The sequence below is a fragment of the Centropristis striata genome, chromosome 17, assembly GCF_030273125.1.
Source record: "Centropristis striata isolate RG_2023a ecotype Rhode Island chromosome 17, C.striata_1.0, whole genome shotgun sequence".
Classification (NCBI taxonomy): domain Eukaryota; kingdom Metazoa; phylum Chordata; class Actinopteri; order Perciformes; family Serranidae; genus Centropristis; species Centropristis striata.
In genome coordinates, this window is record NC_081533.1 from 18057222 (window position 1) to 18081472 (window position 24251).

General features: G+C 38.4%; 2 protein-coding genes across 2 annotated transcripts; both read left to right on the forward strand.

The window, feature by feature from the left end:
• The first annotated feature begins 1135 nt into the window (after nt 1-1135).
• Nucleotides 1136-7807, forward strand: gpr78b (G protein-coupled receptor 78b). The gene is made up of 3 exons (XM_059355135.1): nt 1136-2470; nt 2579-2692; nt 5193-7807. The coding sequence occupies exons 1-3, from the start codon at nt 1800-1802 to the stop codon at nt 5428-5430; spliced, it is 1023 nt and encodes a 340-aa protein (XP_059211118.1). The 5' UTR covers nt 1136-1799; the 3' UTR covers nt 5431-7807.
• Nucleotides 7808-10778: 2971 nt separating this feature from the next.
• LOC131989800 (carboxypeptidase Z-like) lies at nt 10779-24251 on the forward strand. The gene is made up of 11 exons (XM_059355132.1): nt 10779-11248; nt 11701-11730; nt 12245-12619; nt 15672-15899; nt 16484-16716; nt 19212-19373; nt 19534-19692; nt 20429-20564; nt 20707-20846; nt 21721-21820; nt 22860-24251. Exons 1-11 carry the CDS (start codon nt 11176-11178, stop codon nt 23207-23209), a joined length of 1986 nt encoding a protein of 661 aa, XP_059211115.1. The 5' UTR covers nt 10779-11175; the 3' UTR covers nt 23210-24251.

Consider the following 24251-nt stretch of genomic DNA (forward strand, 5'->3'; position numbering starts at 1 on the left):
CTATTTCTGTCTCTTTAGGGTTGTTTTGAGTGTTTCCATAGTCATGAGTCTTTTTGTACCATTTTGCAGCTGTTTTTCATTTTATTGTAATAGTTTTGTGTCTCTTTGTAGTTGTTTTGCATCTCTTTTTGGCCATTTGCTGTCTGATTCTTATTAGTTTGCCTCTCTCATAATCATTTTAGTCTCTTTGTGCCTCTATGCAGCTGTTTTACACATTTTTGTAGTTTATGTTGCTTTGTAGTTGCCATGTGTCTCTTTGTGGTTGTTTTGCCCCTTTTCATAGTCGTTGTGATCTAAGTTTTTTGTGTGTCTCTCTGTAATTGTTTTGTGTCTCTTTGTGGCCATTTTCTGTCTGTTTGTGGTTGTTTTGAACCTTTTCAAAGTCATTGTGAGTCTCTTTGTGTCTTCGTAGTTTTGCACCTCTTTTTAGATGTTTTCTGCCTCTTAGTCATAATTTTAGGTTTCTTTGGGGTTATCTTGCAGTTGCCTTGTGTCTTTTTGTAGCTGCTTCATTTTAATTTGTTACCATTTAAAGTCTCTTTGTATTTCTTTTGTAGTCATTTTTGTCTCCTTGTAGTTGTTTCACCTTTCCCCCTAGCTGCTGTGAGTCTCTGCAGCTGTTTTCTATCTCTTCATACTTGTTTTGTGTTTCTTTGTTATCATTTTATGATACCTGTCTTTTATTATTAACGAGAATTAAGAATTACTTTCAAGTGCAATTAAAGTAGAATTGAAATATACTTCAAGTGGACATAAAGTTGGTATAAAGTATATTTATTTTTAAAGTACTGCAGTCGTTAAAAACTACTAATTTAGTATAATTAAGTTGATCTTAATGTCTCAAAATAGCACATTATAATATACTTAGTTGTACTCACATTCATTTGAAATCATTAGCATATTAAGTAGTATGCGTAGTAGTGTTAGTAAATGCAACTACTTCGATAACATTAGTGTGATATTTGTGGTTGTTATTGTTTTGTGGATTGATGAGTTTGATCATAAAGGGATTTTTGATTGACAGTGGAACTGTTAAGTATCCTCCCCAGTGTATAAATCTAACGTTCCCCATATTTCAGTCTTCACAACCACAAATTCATATTGGCCAAAATAAAAAACACCGTTTACACACAGCAGCACTCTGTAAATGTCACTCCTTTTGTATATCTTTGCATACCAGACACAAATTATGATGGTGCGCAGTGAATCTACAGTAGCCTCCGGGCTATAAATAATTCATTTCAGGAAAAGGATCTATTTGCCCCCGTGCCTCTGTGGCGCGCGTGTGCACCTGGTGCCATTTGGTGACGGCAGACGCGTCCAGGAGCACACCTCCGGATCTCTCTGCACATTTTTTACCTCCATATCCACATTGATTTTCAATCGAGACACTCGCGTGAATAACTTATGCAGGGATTTGTATTCGCGCAGAGGAGAAATCTCGACATAGATTGAGAAGAAATATGTAGGAGAGACGGAGCGAGTTTGGGACAAGTTGTTCCCAAGTCTCCGAGTGTGATTGGGATTCATTCTAACGGGCTGCTGGTCCTCCTCAGTCCCCTCCAGATGTTGCTTCACACCTACCGGATGTAAACGGGCAATAATCGGCCAGTTTGAGCACAGAGATGGTCGCTTCAGCACGCTGGACAGCGCTCGTGGAAGTTGGAGAGGACGGCTGCGCGCGGACACGCGAGGATTTAGTGGAAGTGAAGGAGCGATGAGAGCGGGGGACCATGGTGGATTTTAAGAGCTTCTTACCAACAGCAGGTGACCCGAGAGCGGACTGTCCGGAGTGAGACATGGACTTTGCTGAGGTCCTCTTCGCTTTGTTCATCGTTGTGGTCGCGGTCGTCTCGCTGTTGTCCAACTTGTTGGTGCTGTTATGTTTCGTCCACAGCACCGAGATCCGCCGGCAGGTGCCCGGGGTCTTCACCATGAACCTGTCCTTCTGCAACATCCTCATCACGGTGCTCAACATGCCGGCCACTCTGGTGGGGATTATCCGGGACCAGCAGCCTTTTGGGGATTGCATTTGCCACACGGTGAGCTTTCTGGAGACTTTCCTCACCGCCAACACCATGCTGAGCATGGCGGCCCTCAGCATAGACCGGTGGATAGCGGTGGTCTTCCCGCTCAGCTACTCCACTAAGATGCGCTACAAGGACGCGCTGATCATGGTGTGCTACTCCTGGCTGCACTCCTTCACCTTCTCCCTGACCGCGCTGCTCTTCTCCTGGCTCGACTACAACCACGTGTATGCGTCCTGCACGCTGCAGCCCAGCCAGGAGAGCAGCGACAGGATTAAGTTTACAATCTTCACCGTCGTTTTCCACGCCACCAGTTTCATGCTCTCCCTGCTCATATTGTGTTTCACCTACCTGAAGGTGCTGAAAGTGGCCAGGTTTCACTGCAAGAGGATTGACATAATCACCATGCAGACTCTTTTCCTCCTGGTCGACATTCACCCGAGGTATTTTACCTAAAGCATCCCTCATAATAACCTTCTTATTCTTTATTTATTCTTTATTATTCATTCAGTTTATGGTTCACAGTCTAAAAAGTGTTTTGTTGTTTTCAGTGTGAAACAAAGATGTTTAGCAGAGCAAAAGAGGAGAAAGCAGAGAGCCACAAAGAAGATCAGCATCTTCATCGGCTCATTCATCATCTGCTTTGCTCCTTATGTAATTACAAGGTAAGTGCATCATAAATCATTTATTTTACTGCAAAACGCATGTGCGACTTTAAAGAAAAATGACCCCACTTACAAAATTCGTATAACATATTAGAGCTGCCAAGTCTTACTCGATTAGATTACATTTCTTTCATGCATTTGTTAATTTTTATGCTTTCTTTATGCTAAATGACTTATTTCCAATAACTTATAAGTGTATCTCAGGTACAAACAAGATTTAAAGTGGTGCTTTTGCATGATTCTTTGCTGAGAAACTCAGTTTTACAGATCTGTCAATCAAAGTAATTAATCGATTAGTCGACTCAGAGTTTCCTTCGTCCATGACAGTGGTCTAAAGCCTGTGTAAACCTCACGTCTTCATCCAGACTCATTAGAAGAAACAGATCTGTGGCACCCTTACATCACACATTTCAACACTTGAAGAGCTCTGTCACATTATAGATTCTGTGACCCGGCTCATTAGTCACCTGTACCGCCTGCTAACAGGTGGCTTACCATGCTGAAACACACACAACACACAGTGTGACACAATAAGGACTGTACAGACAACAGATAGTGGCGGCCAGAGAAAAGAGGAGGTTCAGGCCCACAAATCAGTTGTCAGCCAGATGTGTTGCCATGATGCATCAGTTTGACATTTGTGGTGCGTAGGAAGAGGGAGGACACATTAACGAGGAGAAAGCGTCTGAGATACTGGAGTAAAGCCCTGACCCTGCCCACTGCAACCAAAACATCTAATTATTATAATTCTACTCTTACTACAGTAGGTCTGCCTTTAAATGAGCATTTATACAACTACTGATAGTAGAAATTTATATTCTTTACTCTCTGTGGGAACCTTCTGCCTTGATTACACATTTGTTATATAAAGTTACATAAATTAGCAGAACATAAGGTGCTCAATGTAAATTATTGGAGTGTGAAGGGGCGCTGAACATATGGTTACATATTTAAACAGGCAAAGCCTCCTAAATGTATCCACATCTTCCCTTGACACTAATAGGGCATGTATACAGTGTAAAACTCTGTTGAATGTTATAATGCTGTGAACAATATGAAATGCCTAAAAAGGGTAAAATACAATAGACATTGTCATATATATTTATTTTTTGTATGTGCTGTATGGAGGATTTAACATGTCATCTTAAAAAAAAAAAATTCCCCTTCTGAAAACTAATGATGCTGCTTTGCATGTAATATTAGCAGGTTTAAGCTGCATGATTAGAATTTATTGGGAAAATTCTTTCAGAAAAGCAATTAATTAAGTTCTGAGTGAAAATATAATCCTTTTAAGCAATCCTTCCGATTTATTACGATGATAAATATATGAACATACGTAAAAAAGGAAATACATGTTACAATGTGTTATGTATTTTACTTTATTTTTAAATGTAATTAAATAATACTCTTCTTCACTTTTTCTGAGTCATGATTAGAATTTACTATGAAAATTCACATCACAAAGAAAAACAATTTATTTAGTTATAAGAGAAGATATAATGTCTTTTTATTTATTTTTGTTTTTCCACCTAATTATGGCGATAAATATATAAACACAGACGTGAAAAGGAAAAACATGTAACAATTGTATTCCACTGTATTTTTTTGTTTGATATGTTTTTATGCAGACATTTCGAATCTCTTTAAAGATTTTAAATAGTTTAAAATTAATTTAATACTCATAATGTTAGTGGAGCAGTAACTTTCACAAAATCCACATAAATTACATAAATGTAATGATAATAATGAAAATAATGAATCATGTAATACACCTCTTCACCTTTTATGTGTTGTGATTAGAATTTATTATGAAAATTCACGTCACAAAGAAAAACAATTAATTCAGTTATCAGAGAAAATTAAGTTACCTTTTAAGCTATGTTTCCATTTAATTATGATGGTATATCTATGAACATAAAAGTTAAAAGGAAGCATGCTTTCATTGATTTTTTTTATGCAGGCATTTTGAATCTTCCATACAATTTGTTTAGACATAAAAAAGTATGATTTAAAGAATTTAAAATAACTTAAAATGTATTTAATACTCTTAACACTGTTTTTTTTTAAATTTCGCTTTATGCAAAAAAATGTAATCTTCCATATATTTCGTTTAGACAACAAAAAAGTGTGATTTCAAGAATTTAAAATAGTTTAAAACAAATTGAATACTCTTAATGTTAGTGGACCATTAACTTTCATAACATCCACATAAATGCATACAATTACACATAGGAAATCATGGTGAGCATAGAATAGTGTGTATGAAATAAACAATTTCTGCCACTTTAAGTGATCGAATGAAGGCACAAATAAACTGTCAGACCTTTTCCTGCTCACTGTAAAATTCTAGCCAACCCTTTCTACAGAAAGGAAACAAAAACCTAACGTCTGTCCTCTTCTAGTTTCCATAATGAGTTAAAAGCTCTAAAGTATGTTCAGTGTTACCTAATCAACTTAAACAGAAGAATAAATGTACTTTTGTTTACTGGTGTTTCTTCAGGCTGGCCGAGCTTCTTCCCTTCGTGGACGTCAACCGCCGCTGGGGAATCATCAGTAAGTGCCTGACCTACAGCAAGGCTGCGTCCGACCCCTTTGCCTACTCCCTCCTACGTCAGCAGTACAAAAAAGTCCTGGTAACTGTGGTCAACAGGCTGCTGCGCCGTGACCTGTACCCCTCATCAGGCCATAACAGCTCTCTAGACACAGAGAACGACTACTGTCTCCAGAGGATCAGCTAATGGCCAACGCCAACATGGCACATACACACTACGGCCAGAAATAAAGGTTGGCTCCTGGAAGAAGGTGGGCGGAGGAAAGAATGAGGCAGAGAGACGGATATTGTTAGGAAAGGAAGAGAGCAGATAGAGGGGACAGATTGTGGGTGTGGGGCGATGAGAGAGAGAAAATAAAGAAGATAGTGGGCGGAGAAGAATGAGGAGACGATGATGAGGGGGAGGAGGAAGGTGTGAAGGGGAAGACAGATAGGGAGCAGACGCTGGCCTCAGAGAGTATCGGTAAACAAGAGATCTGTGATTCATCGGAGACACAAAGACTCACAGATCAGACCGATCAATGCCATGGAATCAGTCCTGGTTCAGATTAATCTCTAACTGATGGACCACTCAGCTGGACACAGCCCCCTTTCTTCTCTTTCTGCGACATGTAGAAAGTGGCCTTTTGTACCATACCAACCACTTTGTAATGATTTTGGCAAATCCACATGTAGTGACCTTTCCTCTGCCATAGAAGGAGGCCCAGAGCTGGAAGCTGAGGGTCGATAGGTGCTGGAGTGAAATGTGAAAGACGACAGTATGTTCTCCTGCTTCTGGATAATGTACTCTTAGTGTGGAGTCTCAACTGCTGCACATTATTGCCATGTTCTGTATTGACCATGTTAGATACTTTACAGTGTCATGTCAGTCACTGAATATTGATGCACTTTGTCTAATTCTCTCAGAGCTACTATAGTTACAGGAGCTAAAGGCAAATAATATTTACACCCCATATCAAACGGTAAGGCCGCTGATATTCTATTGTTCTGTTTTTATTGTCAACAAGCAACAAAATCAACAATGTGTTACTCCATCTCTCATTAGTTTCAACCGTTTTTAAGATTTTTGTTTGAGTATATGACATGCAACACAGGCATAGATGTATATGAGAAGTGGAAGCTTTGAGTTTGGCACTTTTCATCAGCATTTTTTCTTTTTGGAGCAAGAAGTAACCATATCTGGACGAGAGGGTTGAACTGAGGAGGAACGAGTTAAGTTATTAGCCAACGCTTGCGCTAGCTTGGTGAGCAAGGTGCATTCGTAATTCACATTAACTGTGATAGTAACTGGGTTGCTAATGTTTTTGGCTAGCTAAAAACAAGCTTTAAACAAAATGTATTTACAGCAAAACATGAACAACTAACTCATTTGAGTGTCTGTTAGTACAACTGAACACTGAACAAGACATTTATTAGGCAACTAAAATGTTACAATTATCTTTCATAAACTAACAGCAAACAGTGAAAGGGTAAAAGTTCAAAGACAAAAACACAGACAACACCAAAAACAAGTTTGTGGCTTTTTAAATGTCTACAGTGACAGGATACAACACCTCTTTGTGACTGATGGGATGCCGTTGTAGCGATTCTCTCAAAAACAAGATGGCCACACCTGAAAGTATCACCTTCTTTATCGTCTATTTTACTCTAAATGGGACGATAATTTACTAAAAGAACATCATGCGATATTGAAGAAAACTTGAAATATAAGATTGTGAGCATCAACAAGGAAAATGTTTACTAAGGTATTAAATCAAGTGAGAAGCCATTTTCTCATAGACTTTAAAACAGCTGGACTTTGCAACGGGTGGAGTCGCCCCCTGCTGGCCTTTAATAATAATAATAATAATAATAATAAATTTTATTTTGGAGGCTTCTTAGAAATAATGCAGGTTTAAGGCCTAACTTTTCAAACCCAGAGGTCACATCTACTGTGTTTCCATGGAGTCTGTTCGTACAGGTCTCTGGCCAGAATCAAACTGTCAATCAACGTTCATCAAAACGTTGCCCTTATACCGTATGCTTATAAACTTTTTGCAAAAAAATACTTGAATAGGAAAACACAGGAATATTTGGGTAGTAACATGGGTAACTTAATTAATACGGGTTTGTTTGACTGGCTCATGATAATGAAGAGTCATGTCACCCAGTGCAACAGTTAACTGGTTTACTGGTGTGTTTTCAGACATTTTGTACAACTGACAAACAAGAAGACTGAGAGATTTGTTTATTTGACTGCCAGGTGAACTGTTTAGGGCTTTTTACCGTGCTCCAAGTTCATTTTGATGTGTTTCATGTATTAAATCTCTTGAGAATCAAACCAGTGAACTCATAGTCCAGGAGGCAGAGATAATGATATTGGGAGTTTATTTGAAGATTGAGGCTACACACTTGCTAGCATCAATTTATTATTGTTATTTTTTCATCATGGGATTTGTTGGCAATAAGAAAAACACAGAATATCACTGACTTATCCTTTTAAGTGTGAGTTTGTAACTGAATGTACTAGAGATAGGCCACTTTTGACTGAAATGCGTTTGTACAACAGTGCTTTGTTTTGCCAGTTGACTGGAGAAAAATGTTTCTATGGATATTTAAATGATGTTATTATATATTTTGCACTGTACAGGAACAACTTTTTATCTAGATAAAAAGGGAGCAACGTGATGTAGCATAGGAATGCTTTCAAAGTGCTTTAAACACACTGTTTTGTGTCTGTGCCAGATTTGAATATGTGACTTTTTTCAGCAGTTCTATATTTTAACCAGAATAGCAGCTTTATTATTAAAAATCTGTTCCTTTGTATGCACATGTATTTTTCCTCCTGTAAGCCACTTGCTGTTCTTTGGCAGTGTGATTAGCTATTAGTGGAATATGTGCAATAAAAGCTGTCAATTACAAAGCTAATAAAAATATTAATGGTTTCACAGTAATTTCATTGAATCTAGTTAAAGCCCTTTGATTGAATTTGAAGTTTGTAAATTAAATCCAAGAAGTGCAGTTAAAAGTCTTGGACACTAATTGACAAAAAGCAGGACTTTAATTCAAATGATAGATGACGATTATGGAAAAAAATATATATTTAATATTTTAAATTGATGGACAAAGGTGTATTTGAAAGGAAACATAATTTGTTAGTCTCAAATAAAACTCTGTTGGTTCCTTAGTCACCTGTATTTACATCACATTGTTTTGCTCCATTCTGCCTCGTGGTCCTAATTATATCATAGATGGTATATGGTGTACATGTCTCTGTTGCAGATATTGCCAAGTGTTATTAAAGGGATGGGTCAAAGATCTTTTTTTTGCCAGTTAGTCATTCTGGTTTATTCTTGCTCAGAATTAATTTGATGCTTGTAAACAGACTAGCAGTAATTATCTGCTGCATAGAGTGCAGGAATCTGCATTGTTCAAACAGCAGCACCTCTGAAGTCAGGCAGCTGATGCTAAAAGCAGCTCAAGGTTGTAGTGAAGCCGCGTTTGGCAATCCTTTAATTAACCCCCAATCATCAGAAACTGCTAAAGGAGAGATAGGTGATTAAAACTGCTCAAATGGAAAATGAATGCACAGAGAAACACTGTATGTGTCACTGCTTCTCAAGTTTAAAAGGACAATAACTAAACGTCAACCTACTCTTTTGTGCATGACACGTCAGTATAAACTCATGATAAAGGATAGTTTGAAGATATTTACCTCTGAAAAACATAAAGTCTGCAGCTACTGCAATGGTAGATACCCTAAAGACACTCTGGTCCACAATGAAACTGTGATTATCTATATGACAGATTACATATGTTAATGAGGAAGTTGATTTCTTACAACAACAAAAATGAAATCCTAGAAAAAACATTCAGTAAGAAAATACACTTACTACACTGGACCATGCAATAATTATCATATAAAATAACCATTTTAAGGATCTAATTCATGTTCCTGCTAAAGGATACTGAAGTATTTTACTCTCTCACTAACCCTCTCCATTCATTAGAGCCAGAGGGCCGAGCTCTCTCTCTCGGCTCTATCCAGTCTTGAACCCCGGGGTTCTGCTTCTGCCTGTGTGATGAATAATCATGCTTTCCATTATGCTAATTCAGATCAGCGCAGCTTGAAGGAGAGAAGACCCTATAATTAGTTGACTAAGTAAAACAAGCTCAATGTAATGAAGCTCAACGTAGGTAGCAGTGATCGAGTCTTCTGTGTGTGATAGTCTGGCTCATCGAGTTAGGATGTCGAGTCGCCCACTTGACGATGAATCTGATAGAAATCAGGTCGGGAGGCAATCACCTCAGCTCAGTCTTCAAGCAAATGAAGTCTTCTCTCGAGACAATCAAAGGGTTTTTGTTCTGCCTCACGATGATTTGAGGAGTAATTTTTAGAATAATTGTTCCATTAATCTTTAAGGAGAAATTAAAGGCTTAAATGACTTGTATGCTTGATTGCCATGTAGCCTATCACAACTGCAGCTCCCACTCCCCAGCTGCACCCAGGCATATATATTTATATATATTTAATCTCAAGTCACTTTAGACAAGACACGAGACAAATACAGATACAAAATACAGAGAACAAAAACAGGAATGACAGTTTATGATAGTTCAGGTTTAGCAGTGGGAGTCAGGTCTTGAATTGTTTTTAAAAGGGTTTTGAGTTGATTTTTTAAGGAGTACATTTGGAACAGAATAATTAAATGTTTACCAAAGATGGAAACCATGTTTACATAAATCCAATATTTTCACAGACCGCTCTGCTCTTCTTATTTGCTGCTGAACATTGGTGTGCATGCAACCAAAATATTAAGGTGATATGATAACCAAATAGAAACACATATACAATTGAAGCTGTTTAAGGCTATAGCATTGATTATACCGAATGCTTCCAGTCTGTTTTTATGATTGGCTAAGTTGTGTTTAAAATACTAAATTACTGTATAAACCATGGTATAAACACACACACTGTGGGACCACATTACACCAGTATTACTGCACCAAACAAGTTTCAAAATGCCAGGACAAGAACAAGAAGAATAACAATCTGACAACAAGAATGCAACTTTGTTATTTAATTAATGCACAAATGAGTCATAAATGTGAAGTGTCCCTGAAACCGTATTGGTTTTCCAACATTGCACCAAACCCTGTTCTAAAACCACTGTAAACCCTGTTCTAAAACCACTGTAAACCCTGTTCTAAAACCACTGTAAACCCTCTTCTAAAACCACTGTAAACCCTGTTCTAAAACCACTGTAAACCCTGTTCTAAAACCACTGTAAACCCTCTTCTAAAACCACTGTAAACCCTCTTCTAAAACCACTGTAAACCCTCTTCTAAAACCACTGTAAACCATGGCCTCACGTGGCTTATTGCTTTATTCGTGTAAAAACTAATTATATCCTGCTGCTGGTATGGGGATGATACTTAATAATTTATGTTTATGGAGTAACCCGAACAGGCATTTTAATTGACAACCATTTTTGTCCCACGAATTAAGGACCAAATGACGTCATGTGACTGAAGAAGGAAGAACGTCACTTTAATTAAGCCAGGTAAGAACAGTAAATGAATCTATTCAAGAGGCAGGCACTTGCACTTTTATTATTTTTAAACCTCTATTAAAAACTCAACAACTAGGCTAAACTCAAAAGTAGAGGGGAAAAAGAAATATCCCTGCGTGCTATTTAAAAAAAAAAAATTAAATCACCGAAAATATGCGCCGTATTTGCAAAATGTAGTCGTCGTTTCCATGTCCCGACTTCACCTCAGAGCCACTTCCTCGGTGTGTAACTTGAGAGTGGACCGTAATACGTGTAATAAAGTGAGGGAAGTTCAGGGGGAACTTCTTCTTCAGACTTTGTGAAACTGCCGCACACACCCTCTGCTGCGTGGTGAGCTGCCACATCGAACGGGAATATAAATATAAAGAGAAAAGAGCACCATGCTGCTCGTCCTGCTGCACTTCTTGGTCCTTGTGTCTTGTGCTCCTCCACGGTGTGACCCATCATTTCGAGGTACATTTTTTTTCCAGCTTTTCATACTTTATTCCCATGCGTGCATCCAGAACCTGCTGCATGACTTATTACTTATAGGACATATTTTCATGCGCAACGTTTTCTAGGTAGTTTTCAAGATCAAGAAGCTGACTTTCAAACTAAATCTTGTAAAAAAAGAAAGAAAGAAAAAAAAAATACTTTTTTAAGCCACAGAATGATTGTAAATATGATTTTATGTCTGCATATCTATAATAGTCTTAATACTCTATATGAAAGCTTGCTTTTCACCATTAAATATTCAGATTTATCATCATGTAAACATGTTCTTCTAGTGACTCAGTACTTGTGTAGCTGCTGAAGCATAACCAAGAGCAGTATTGTGTAGGCCACATCGAGGTATTTGCAGAGAGCACTCTGCCATCTAGTGTCTGCCACAGTGTCGGCTGATCACATGCTGATGTGTCTTGCAGGAGTGTGCAAGCCAATAGTGGAAGAAAAACGTGAGTACCCTCGGGCTGGGAGAAAGAGCGATGTCCTGCGTGAGCTGTTTGTCATCCAGCTCGCCTCGTGTTGTAGCAGCTCATCATCTCTCTGGACTCATCAGTGGCAGCGTTTCTTAGAGGGTTTTGAGCCTGAAACTGAGAATGAGCAGGCTCTAAATCTTGCTGACAGGTCAAGTGTTTGTACAGTCACATCCCTGTGAGTCAGTGTTCTTAATAACAAAAAGGATGAGATCATAAGTTACGCTGGGTGTAGTCTTAATGAAATCTGGCCCCGAAAGCCATAAGACCATCATGTGTATTTTTAGATGAGCAATGGCACTATGAAATATTCAAATTCTAATTTCCAGAGATAATAGAAATATTTGGAGCTGGATGATTGAAGACAGCACAGCGAGGCTCATCATTAAGTGTGTGACAGATGGAGATGCATGTCTGGATCCTTCATAATGAGATTGATGACTGTTTTCCCCTCTTTTTACATTTCTGACTAATCATTTAGCTCCTCTCTCAGCCAAATGCACAGATGTGTTGCTCTCCTACTGCGACGACATGTCCTACGCTGAGACCATGTTCCCCAACATCCTCGGCCACAAGACCCGTGAGGACGCCGAGGCCAGCGCCGAGTACCTCCTCATCAGCGTCGCTGAGTCTCTGCTCAAGGGAGAGTGCAACCCTGAGATCCGCATGCTGGGCTGCTCCGTGCTGACCCCGCGCTGCCAGAAGGAGACGGTGCTGAAGCCCTGCCGCTCCACCTGTGAGACGGTGCGTAAGAGGTGCAGCCAGGTTTTCGAGGGGATAGAGATGGCGTGGCCCTACTTTCTGGACTGTGATCGCTTCTTTGTGAGTGACGAAGAGGGATGTTATGACCCACTGGAGGGCCTCAGGGGTAAGAACTAAGTATTGTAGCACATGCATTGTGATCTTAGCTAGCTGACCTCAGATTTGGCCATAAATAACTACATCTTTGTTCATATTTTGATCTGAAATACAAGGATGATTCTTTAAGTTTCACTCGAGCCGACATCTGGTTCACACACGTGCTTCTGTGGCTCACCTCAAAGTAAAGTCCAACTGGAACGCCTTATTTCCCATATAAACCCTCACTCACACTCACACAGGGTCCTGTGGCTATTATCATGTGTTTTCATTCGCAGCCGAGCCAGATAAACAGCGCCTGAATGCACCACAGAGAGGCAAACATTGTCTGACATTGTTTTTACTAAAAATGTTGTAAATTCTTGAAGGTTTCTAAAGATAAAAAGATCCTCTGCTGCATGTGTGAGCCATATGAGAGCAGCAACTTATGCAGCACAGAAGGAACTGATTTGAGCAGTTAGTCGTATCATTTTTTAGCATTAGTGTACAGTAAAATGTGAAAAGGGTCTTAAGGGTCTTAAAGTCAACCAATGAAATGTTAACCTGTACTACTGTATGGAAGTGTCTCACTTTTTATTGTGCTACAAAACTTTTCCAGCCATTTACAATTAAGTTCAGATGTCTGGCAGCAGCTTGGAGCTGTGTAATTATTTCCATATTCACACAAATTTCAAACTGATGTCCTTGTTCCTGTTTTGATATCATGTGACCTCAGTGTCCACACACAGTAATGCTGTACACAATACATACACATGGAGCAAAAGGCAAGTGGCTGCAATATTTAGTTTCACTTTATGTAAATGTTAACATATTATCCCTGAAATTCAATGTGCCTTGGGGGTCCATAAGTAATAATAAAGAAATAGATGAGGGTATTTATGGATGCTGCCTCCTTATATTGGGGCTCTGGCTCCTAATCTGGGGTGCAGACCACCACTAGGGGTCGCCAAAGCTTCATGAGTTGTTGCAAAGACATCTTGATCTCATTCATTTCTGTGTCAAAAAATAAATTAAATTCATATTTTCTAGTCAGTCTCGTCCTGCATTAGAAAAATCTGCAGTTCAAACAACCAAAGAGCTAATAGAACAATGGCAAAGAAGCCTATGACGTATGTATGTATGTATATATATTAAAAAAAACATATAATAATAAAAAAATTAATCAGAAATAATGATACTTCAGACAGACTTTTTTTGTGACAAATATTTTATTTTTTTAATGTTTACAGAAAAAAGTTACTGGCGGAAAAATATTTAATTGAGAAGAAACTAAAATAAACCAATAAAAACAGAGAAAAGGGAGAGAGAATACATAAAATATAGTATATATATATAATATAGTGCAATAGTAATACACAATCACACTGTACTGGAGAGCTTAGTTGTCTTTTATGGTCCTGTTTTAAGATCAATATATTTCTCCATTTAGAGTGGACATCAGCTTTTCATCAGCTGCCACTAAACTGAATCAGGTAAACCAGGAAGATCCACCGGTTTTATTCTGTAACAAGGAGCTACAGCATGATGACTGTGTGGATCTACCCGTCAACACAGAAAATTTTATTAAAAGTTCCTAAAAGTAACAGGGAAACTCATCTCTAAAGCAATATTCACAGGAAATAGTCTGCTCCAAATTAATCCAAATCGCTTGTTTTGCATCCTGCAGCTTTTATATATATATATATATATATATATATATATATATATATATATATATGGTCAAATATCCATAAAATATGTCACTTGGTCGGGGGTCGTCAGTTTACTCAGTTATTCGAGAAGGACACCCTTAAAGAAAAGAGTTGGGAACTACTCTACTAGGGCACAATGGTAATGGCAATAACACATGTGGCAACTAGGAAAATGACAACAAAGAAACATAAAACTACAGTTACAGCTACAATGAGACACAAAGAGACACACAAAGACAATGGGAAGAGGCAAAATAACAACAACAACAACAACAACAACAACAACAACAAAGACTTTTAAAATGAGCATAAAGAGAAGCAGGGGCTACATGGTGGTGTCGTGGTTAGCACTCACAACAAGCTAGAGGGTTGCTGGTTCGACTCCCGCCTGCGGCTCTTCTGTGTGGAGTCTGCATGTGGGTTCTCACCGGGTTCTCCTCCCACACAGTCCAAAAACATGTAGGTTTAATTGGTGACTCTTAATTGCCCGTAGGAGTGAATGAGAGCCTGAATGGTGGTCTGTCTCTGTGATAGTCTGAGTCCTGTCCAGGGTGGACCCGCCTCTCGGCCGTGACCCGAGTGCAGATAAGCGGTTACGGATATTGAATGAATCAATGTCACTTAGTCATCAGTTTACTTAGTTATCCTTAAAGAAAAAGGTTGGGATCTACTATACTAGGGCACAATGGCACTCCCTAAAACCTGGCCAACTGGGACTCTAGTCACTCAAATGGACAACAAAGGAGCATAAAACTACTAAAAAGAGACACACAAAGACAATGAAAAGGGGCAAAACAACAAGAATGAAGAGTTTTAAATTGACCACAAAGAGACAAACCCACAGAGTGATGAGTAACGACTACACAGAGACTTAAAATCAACAAAGAGAGATGCTACGAAGCAGTAAAGTCTGTGTGTCTTCCTCCTGTAGGAAGGATGTTTGGGCCTTCTGCATGTCTGTGCCCAGGGATGTCTGAAGAAGATTGAGCCTGTAATTATATAGCTACATAACGGTTTGACACTGTGGTGACACTTCTGACAGAAAGTCTTCTAGTTCATTTCAATCTGGCAGCACGAAGGTTTAATTTGTTCCATGTGGTTCTGGAGCTATTATTGGTTTAAGTGTGAATACAAGAATCAGCTGGTTCACCAGTTTAGTGTGTCAGCTGGACCATCGGGCATCAACTTTCCACACTCTCTTTCTGGATGCTGCTGTACATACCAGACTCTTCAAACGCTCTATTTATATTCTGGCAGCCTCACAAGAATGTAGACAGAATTTTAGTTTGATCTAAAATGTGGCCAGTCACTGTTAGATCTTACAGCCGGTGATCTAAACTGATCAGACTGTGATCTGTTTATTGTTTACAGCGGAGCAGGATGCAGAGGCTGTTGACAGCATGGAGTTTCTTTCCCCCGAGGAGCCCGCCAACATCATGCAGTTCACCTATCACTCCACCGCTCAGATGATCAGCGTGTTGAAGAAAACTGAGGAGCAATGCTCCGACATCGCCAAGACTTACAGCATCGGTCGCAGCGTGGAGGGCCGGGAGCTGCTGGTCATCGAGTTCTCTAACAACCCCGGAGAACATGAACTGCGTGAGTAAAGTCTTTTTAGAAACTCTGATCTGTTCTATCTGGATCTTTTCATTAGCATCAACAGTAGTTGGGTTTCCACCAACACATTTATTGCACATTTTGAAGATTTGCATGAGAAAAGCTTGATGGAAACAACACAATTAGATAAAACTTGCATGATAAAAATGTGCATAAAGGGTTTTACGATCGCTTGAGGTGTTTTTTGCCTTTTTCAAAATATAGTTAATGCGCTAAACGGGAGATGGAAACACTAATAAGTTCTGACATAGAGAACATTTAACTCACAGGACTGATCAGCTGTTTCCACTCTGGCATTAAAGAACAGTCATACGTTGCCCAATTGAATCCAATTCCTGAAGACTTCTCTCCAGTTTACCTCTTTCTTGTTGTTGTTTTTCAATCTCTTCTTCTTCTACTGTTTACTGACGGTTTATCCTACAGCAGCACATTACACTGCCCTCTACTGACCAAGGTTCAGTAATGCAGCTTTGATTATTCGCTCTAAACCAGTTGATGGAAACGTCCCTAATTCACATTTTCTTGAATGCAACATTTTAAAATGTCTCCTCTGTGACTCTCTGTAGTGGAGCCAGAGATGAAGTACATCGGAAACATTCATGGAAACGAAGTGCTGGGCCGGCAGCTGCTGATCTACCTGGCTCAGTACCTGTGTTCAGAGTACCTGCTGGGCAACGAACGCATCCAGACGCTCATCAACACCACCCGCATCCACATTCTGCCCTCCATGAACCCTGACGGCTACGAGCTGGCTGTTTCTGGGCTCCACGACAACAACTACAGTGATGATGAGGAGCAGGTCAGCTTATAATACATTTGTGATAACCATATTTTTTCTCTCAACACATCTGGAAAACCGACCAAATATCCTAATAATCCACACATCCTCGTGAAATTACAGTTAAACAACATGTGAAACATAACTGAGCTTTTAAGATTTTTAAATACCTTGTTGATTAAGTGCAGAGCATTTAAAAACAACAGGCAAACATACCAATATAGACCATAAATTAAGATCTTAAATGAACCCTAGAGGCCTCTTTAAATTACCCTTCACTTTACACCTTAAGGGCCCGAAATGGTCCCTCTCATTCAAGTGTCATAAAAACCGCATCAAACCTTTTAGCAGCTTCCGACCTAACATTCATATAAAATGTTTTAATGCCCTTTTGTCATAAGAACCCCTGGTTTTCTCTATGGGCAAAAACACAAAATATGCAATATTTTCAAAAATAAGGTTCAAAGTGGAATATTTGTGGTGAGGTTATTACAGCCTTGACTAGGTCAATAATTGATGACTCCTTTATATCAATCCCACACACAGCTTTTTCATTGCCTGCATTTTGCAAGTTCAGAAGCAGGCCTCCATTGAAACTGGATGTGATTTATCTCTGCTGCCCCTGGTGGTCTGAGTGACCTAAAACCTATTGTCCATGTATTTTGAAGGGAGAGGCTTAGATTTATTAGGTATTCATGGGAAAACCATTAAATTATTTCAGGATTACAGTGTATCAAAAATATGTGTTTATAATGGAAGTCAATGGGTCAAAATGTGAGTGTTATGCGTATCTCCTATTCTATACACCTTGCAAAAGAGGAATTTTGGATTTTTTAAAATTATAATAAAAAACAAAAACTGGGCAAGTTTCATACAATTAGCCTTTAAACTGACCCATATATTGAGAATCAAAAGCATAAAATTAGCAGATTGTAGACGTTTGGCCCCTAAGGAGCCTGGAGGGTTAAACACAAAAAGACCAATGTAGAGCAGCGCCATCCATATAACAAGCCCAAACCCCTATATATATATATATATATATATATATATATATATATATATATATATATATATATACATATAATTAAATAAGAACATGTCATCTAAATGTAAATGTTTTCCTTTTATATGTGCATAGGGTTGCAAAGTTCCGGAAATATTCTAAGTTGGAAACTTTCAGCAATTTATGGGAATAAACAGGAATAAACTGTGATTTAAAAAAAATAATTTATTTATTTAATATGACAAAACAAAATGTTTATATTCATGTTTGGATATGATATAGTTCGTTTAAATTTCCTCCAATTTCCAGTTAATTTGCATACATTTCCAGAGTTATCATGGAAAGTTTCCAATTTGAAATATTTAAAATAATTCCCCAGTTTAAACTTCCATGAAAAGTTTCTGGAAATTTCCCGAAGATTTTCAACCCCTTTGCAACCCTGTACTATATGTGTGCCTGTCTGCATGAACCCATATAACACTGGTTGGATAGTTTACCCAGAACTCTGTTTATGAAACAGTTGTTGTTTTGATGAGACGGTATTGTTGTAAATAAATATGCTGGAAGTAAACAGTGTGCAGATACTGTAGGCATCATAGTGTCAAGATATTCACTTAAATTAATTTTGGCAGCTAGAGGTTTGTGAATCAGAACGGTAACAAAAGCCAGAGAGGTGTTAGTGAGGGAGCGTGGCATCATGGGAGTTGTTGTTATCATTGTAGTCACTGTTTCCTGTTAGGATTCCTTCAGTTATCATCGCTCATGAGGGCTTTTTAGTGGGAGCTAAAGTATCTGCAGATGTCTCCTCCTCTCCAAAACAAACAGAGCTGTGATTAAAACTGGTGAAAACAAAGTCGTTTCACATGAGAAATCAGTGTTTTTCTGATGCTGTTTGTCTGAGACAGGAAGCCTCTGAGGGCTGCTGGCTGAGTCTCAGCTTGGTTGAGGGATTAAAATCCAGACTTCAGAAGACTGCAATACTTCCAGTTAGTCATCCACTTATATAAAGTATATAGTTAAAAACAACCAATATTCTAAAAGTGTGGCTTAAAGTTGCATTAGAAGTCAATTCATGAGAGATTCTGTCAGAAAATTGACAGACTGACAAATGAAACATAATACAGTCATGGAAAAAAAATATTAGACCAGCCTTGTTTTCTCTAACTTCTTGTTAATTTTAATGCCTGGTACAACTAAAGGTACGTTTGTTTGGACAAACATAATGATAACAACAAAAATAGCTCATAAGAGTTTAATTTAAGAGCTGATATCTAGACATGTTCCATGGTTTTCTTAATAATGATTTTAGTTATTATCCAGAAAACCATGGAAAATGTCTAGATATCAGCTCTTAAATTAAACTATCATGAGCTATTTTTGTTGTTATCATTATATTTGTCCAAACAAATGTACCCGTTAGTTATACCAGGCATTAAAATTTTGTCAAAGAAAGTTGCCTATTATACTTTTAAACTAGTGATATTTATCATTGCCTAATGTTTCTGCCCCCCAGGGGCCCAGATACGACTCCAGCAACATAGGCAGAAACAACGCTCAGAACCTGGACCTGAACAGGAACTTCCCTGATCTGACCTCCATCGTCTACGGCCGCCGCAGACACAAGGGCTCCCGCTCCGACCACGTCCCCATCCCAGACTATTACTGGTTTGGTAAGGTACAGTATGAGTCCTTGTCCATATATGATGATATATACATATAATGATGTTTTATAGCTGATTGGTGACATCACTGAGGAACCGCTCTTCCACTTTAAACGGAATAAACCTGATTTGTTTCATTTCTTGCTCCGAATAAGTCTTAATGCTGCAATCCAGGTAGCACCAGAGACTTACGCTGTGATGAAGTGGATCCGCTCCGTCCCCTTCGTGCTGTCTGCTAACTTCCATGATGGAGACCTGGTGGTGTCGTACCCCTACGACCTGTCCAAACACCCGCTGGAGAGGAACATGTTCTCCCCAACACAGGACGACAAGGTGAACATGTTCTCTGAAACACATCGCTCGCCTAAATCCATTCAATCTGAATAAAATATATGATTTAGATTTGTTAATGTTAAATGAATAAAAGCTGCTAAAAAATGTCTTTTGTCCTCAGTTTTAAAAAAATAATTCAAACGTGTTGTTGATGTTATCATCTTAACCCTCCTGTTCTGTTCCTTTCTCAGGAATAGCAATAGTATTCCCAATAAATATTGTTTATATTTCATCATTTACTCCATTACTAAACATCTCAATCTATATTTAGTGCAGTGGTGTTGTTAACCTCTCACAGATCAATGAGGATAATTCACTTGTTTTCATAAAAAATGCACGTTAAAACTTTTTTTATGTACATTGGAAAAACATACATATAAAATACAATGGTTTTCCATGACATTGACTTATTGAAAATTTTATTTGACATTTTTTTCTTTTTTCTTTTATGGAGTGATGTTATAAAACAATTTAAATTAACACGAGTCACCTGTTCTGTTCAGGGTCAGATTGACCATTGAACAGAATCTATGTAATATAAATATGTGAAATGAACCATTTTCATTTTATATGTAGTTTATACTTATTAAGCCAAGCAGAAGAAGTTTCACCCCCAAAAATTACTTTTAACTATTTCTTTTAGACCTTTGAAACGGATCAATTTGACCCGCAACATAACAGGAGGGTTAACGAACTTAAAACAGAGGAAAATAACAACCTGGCTTTTATTTTGTAGGTATTCAAGCTTCTTGCGAAAACATATGCAATGTCACACGAGAGGATGGCGAATGAAAATGCGGGGTGTGGATCTTCTCGTACTCACAGTGAGAAAGGAACCGTTAATGGAGCTCAGTGGTCCAGCATCTCAGGTGGTGAGTTCACTACGAGTCTTGAAGTGTCACAGTGAGCCACTAGAGGGCGCTGTTACATCAGTTAAAACATCAGAGAGGGGGGAAGGTCGGCGTGGGTTCTCATGATTTCTGTGTGAAGCTGTTTAGTTTTGTCTCTTGTCAGGCATGCAAGACTTCAACTACCTCCACACCAACTGCTTTGAGGTGACGGTGGAGCTGGGTTGTGATAGATTTCCTCCTGAAGAGGAACTCTTCATCGCCTGGCATGAAAACGCTGAGGCTCTGATCACATTTATGGAAGCAGTAAGAAAATCATGATTATTTTTGCTTCTTTGGCTTCGAGATGCATTGATAAAATACTATATGATTGTTTTGGATCATTTTTCCCTTAACTTTAAAACATCCCTTGCATACTATAGTGTAAGTTTCTATTCATGTTGTGATATCAGTGAGAATTTTGTTTGAACTACAGAATAATTTCTCCTGGCAAATATTGCTGAACAGGCAGATTTTTGCGACACCAAGCATCTAAATAAAAGTCTTACTTCTGATTTTTTTAAATGACCGAGACTAAGAAACAGTTGCTAAAGTCGATCGAAGTCATTCTCTGTAAGCAGTGGTGGAATGTTCCCAAGTACATTTACTCCAGTACTGTACTGAAGTACAAATTAGACATATGTGTACTTGATTATTTACATTTTATATAACTTTATACTTATAATTAGCTACATTTAAAAGCAAATATTTCACTTTTTACATTTAGCTGCCAGCTTTAGTTACTTTATAGGTCGAGATTTAACATAAAAAGTTGTTAAATTTAAAGTGATCAGACTGTTTTTTTTTATTTTTATAAATTTCAGCATATAACAGTATTTTAAGTAGTTAAAATTAGCCTTACATTGAGAAAGCGCTGCTTACATGCATCAATAATAATCCAATAATATATTTGGAATATATAGAACAATCTGAGTGGATCCATTCTGCATAACCAGTACTTTTACTTCTGATACTTTAAGTACATTTTGATGCTGATACTTTCATACTTTTACTTCAGTAAGTTTTGAATGCAGCACTTTTACTGTAGTGCAGTCATTTCACAGTGTGTATTAGTACTATTACTGTAGTGGTATTAGTACTTGAGGGATGTGAATATTCTTCCACCACTGATGTGTTTCAGGCCCATCGAGGCATCAAAGGCGTGGTGAAGGACGAGGAGGGAAACTCAATCAAAGGAGCTCGAGTATCAGTGAGAGGAATCCGCCATGACGTCACCACAGGTAACACACATCAGCTGCTTATTTATTCAGACACTGACTCTTTTTATTTTGTATTTTCTTAAACTAGCTGAAGCTATGACATTAGTTTTGTTCCCCTGTCTAATTGTCCAGGGTTCAAGCTTTTATAATATTCTATACAGTTAATTTTGGTTTCACAATCATGCGATTGCACTAAAGAATGATACATAGTGACATCATGTCAGCATCCCCTCTGGTCCAGACTGGACTGGTGGAGGTTTATACTGGTCATTTTGGTTTCCAGCAAACCAAAAAGTCCAGATGAAACGAGGTGGATGTGAAAGAACCTCTAGTATCCCACTGGGCACATTAATCTAGGGTACTTTATGGGTAAAAATATATATAATTACTAATAGAGATTGTCTTGTAATTGATCCTGTGCTGTCTTTTATGGCTTTATTAATGTAGGAATTGTTTTCTTATCTCTGCTCTGTTGGCCTTATGGCATCATAACTGCTCTCTGTCAAAGCATTTTTTTTTAAAGTTTCTCTATAAATAAAGTTATTATTATTGTAATAAAAATGGAATATAATGTGGAGGTCAAAATCGATGCAGCAAAGCCTGAGTTTTAAGGATTAGGGATTGGAATAATTAATCGATGATCCATTAATGGTCGTTAAGAATTTGGTCAATCAGGTGGAATTTTTAATGGATGTGTATTCTTTAATTTTAATTTTATCTCTGACTGCGTATCAGAACTCACTGAACTGAAAGTTGCTAGCATGAATTACGTTACATGAATTACATGAAACATTGATCTCCTTTAATCTCACTTGATTTGGTTTAACGATCGACAGGATCAACTCTCTTTGCGTCCTTTTAAAATAAAAGCGTCCATTAGGCTTTTGCACAGTACTGTATATACATTATTTTACCCATGTATGCACAGCCAATAATCTATTAATTGATCGTTAACATTATAGATGTGACAATCTTCCACCTCTCCACCATCCATCCTCTGCCGTGCATGCTGCATTAGACTCTCCTGTTAATAAAGATATAACCTGCTTCTCTCTGCCAGCTGAGAACGGAGACTACTGGCGCCTCCTGGCTCCTGGGACCCACATCGTGAGCGCCTCGGCCCCGGGCTTCACCAGAGCCTTGAAGAAAGTGCAGCTGCCTCGCATGGCCACAGCGGGCCGGGTGGACTTTGTGTTGCAGAAAGCTGCAGTAGAACTGGACAACCAGGAGGAGGAAGACGCCCTCATGGGCTCCTACGACCGCTTTGACCCCTACAACCAGTACGAGCGCTACACCCTCATGGCTGACATGAGCTCCACCCGCGAAGAGAGAGCAGAGAAGCCCTGGTGGTGGAACTACTTCGTCCTGCCGGGAGCTCCTGCTCCAACCTGGCTGCTCAAACACTATTAGATCATATAGATCAGGGGTGTCAAACTCAAATACACAGTGGGCCAAAATTTAAAACTTGGACAAAGTCACAGGCCAACATTGATATTTATTGAAACAATTGACCTCAACAAGTTCAAACGAAATGGAACAAGCAAAGCTTGATATAACTTAATATTGCAAAATCGAATATCAAATAAAACAAACAAACACATCAATGGCATTCATTTCTTAAATAAAAATTAAATAAAAATCGTATGTCCCTTTATTTTATATGTGGCCTTCTTTAAATTTAAATTTAACAGTAATCTTTTTCCACAGGCTAAAATTAAATGTGGGAATAAAATAACAATAATAAACCAATTGATTAATAATAATATCCTTCAATGAATGTGCAACCATTCAAGCCCATGCCTTGGACTAGCAAGAAAAAGTGCATAAAGACAACTTTAATTGTTGCTCAGTTTGCTACACACTGATCTACTGTGTTCAAGCCAAAACATGAGCAGAGCATTCTGGGATTTGTAGTATTATTTGTGCTGTATAATAATAATTTGGTATTGCCTTGCGGGCCAAATATAATTATACTGCTGGCCAAATTTGGCCCGCGGGCCAGAGTTTGACACCTCTGATATAAATATTCTCTCATTTTACAATATACACACAAACCCAGCTGTCGTCTAATAAATAAACTGCTTTTTATTCATTTTACACCGCAGGAAAGTGTAAAAGCTAGCTGGCTGGCCTTTATGTTAGCTTTCACACTTTGTCCCCACATCAATGTTCCAATAACCATCATGAAATAACGCACCGTTAAAGACTTTTACAGCAATTTCACAGCAGAAATAAAGAACTTTTGTCATTCATTGTATAGAGTCACAATGTGACTGCACTTTTGTTTTGTACAGCTACTTCCAAAAACAATTTATGGCCAAAGAAAACAATTATGTCCTAATTTTTTATCTGAACGACCCACTTGCAAACTTCGTTGAACTATTATATTTTAAGTAATTAAAGCATGAGGCCACTAGAGGGCAGACTGAGTCAACCTCTGGCCCAGTAACCA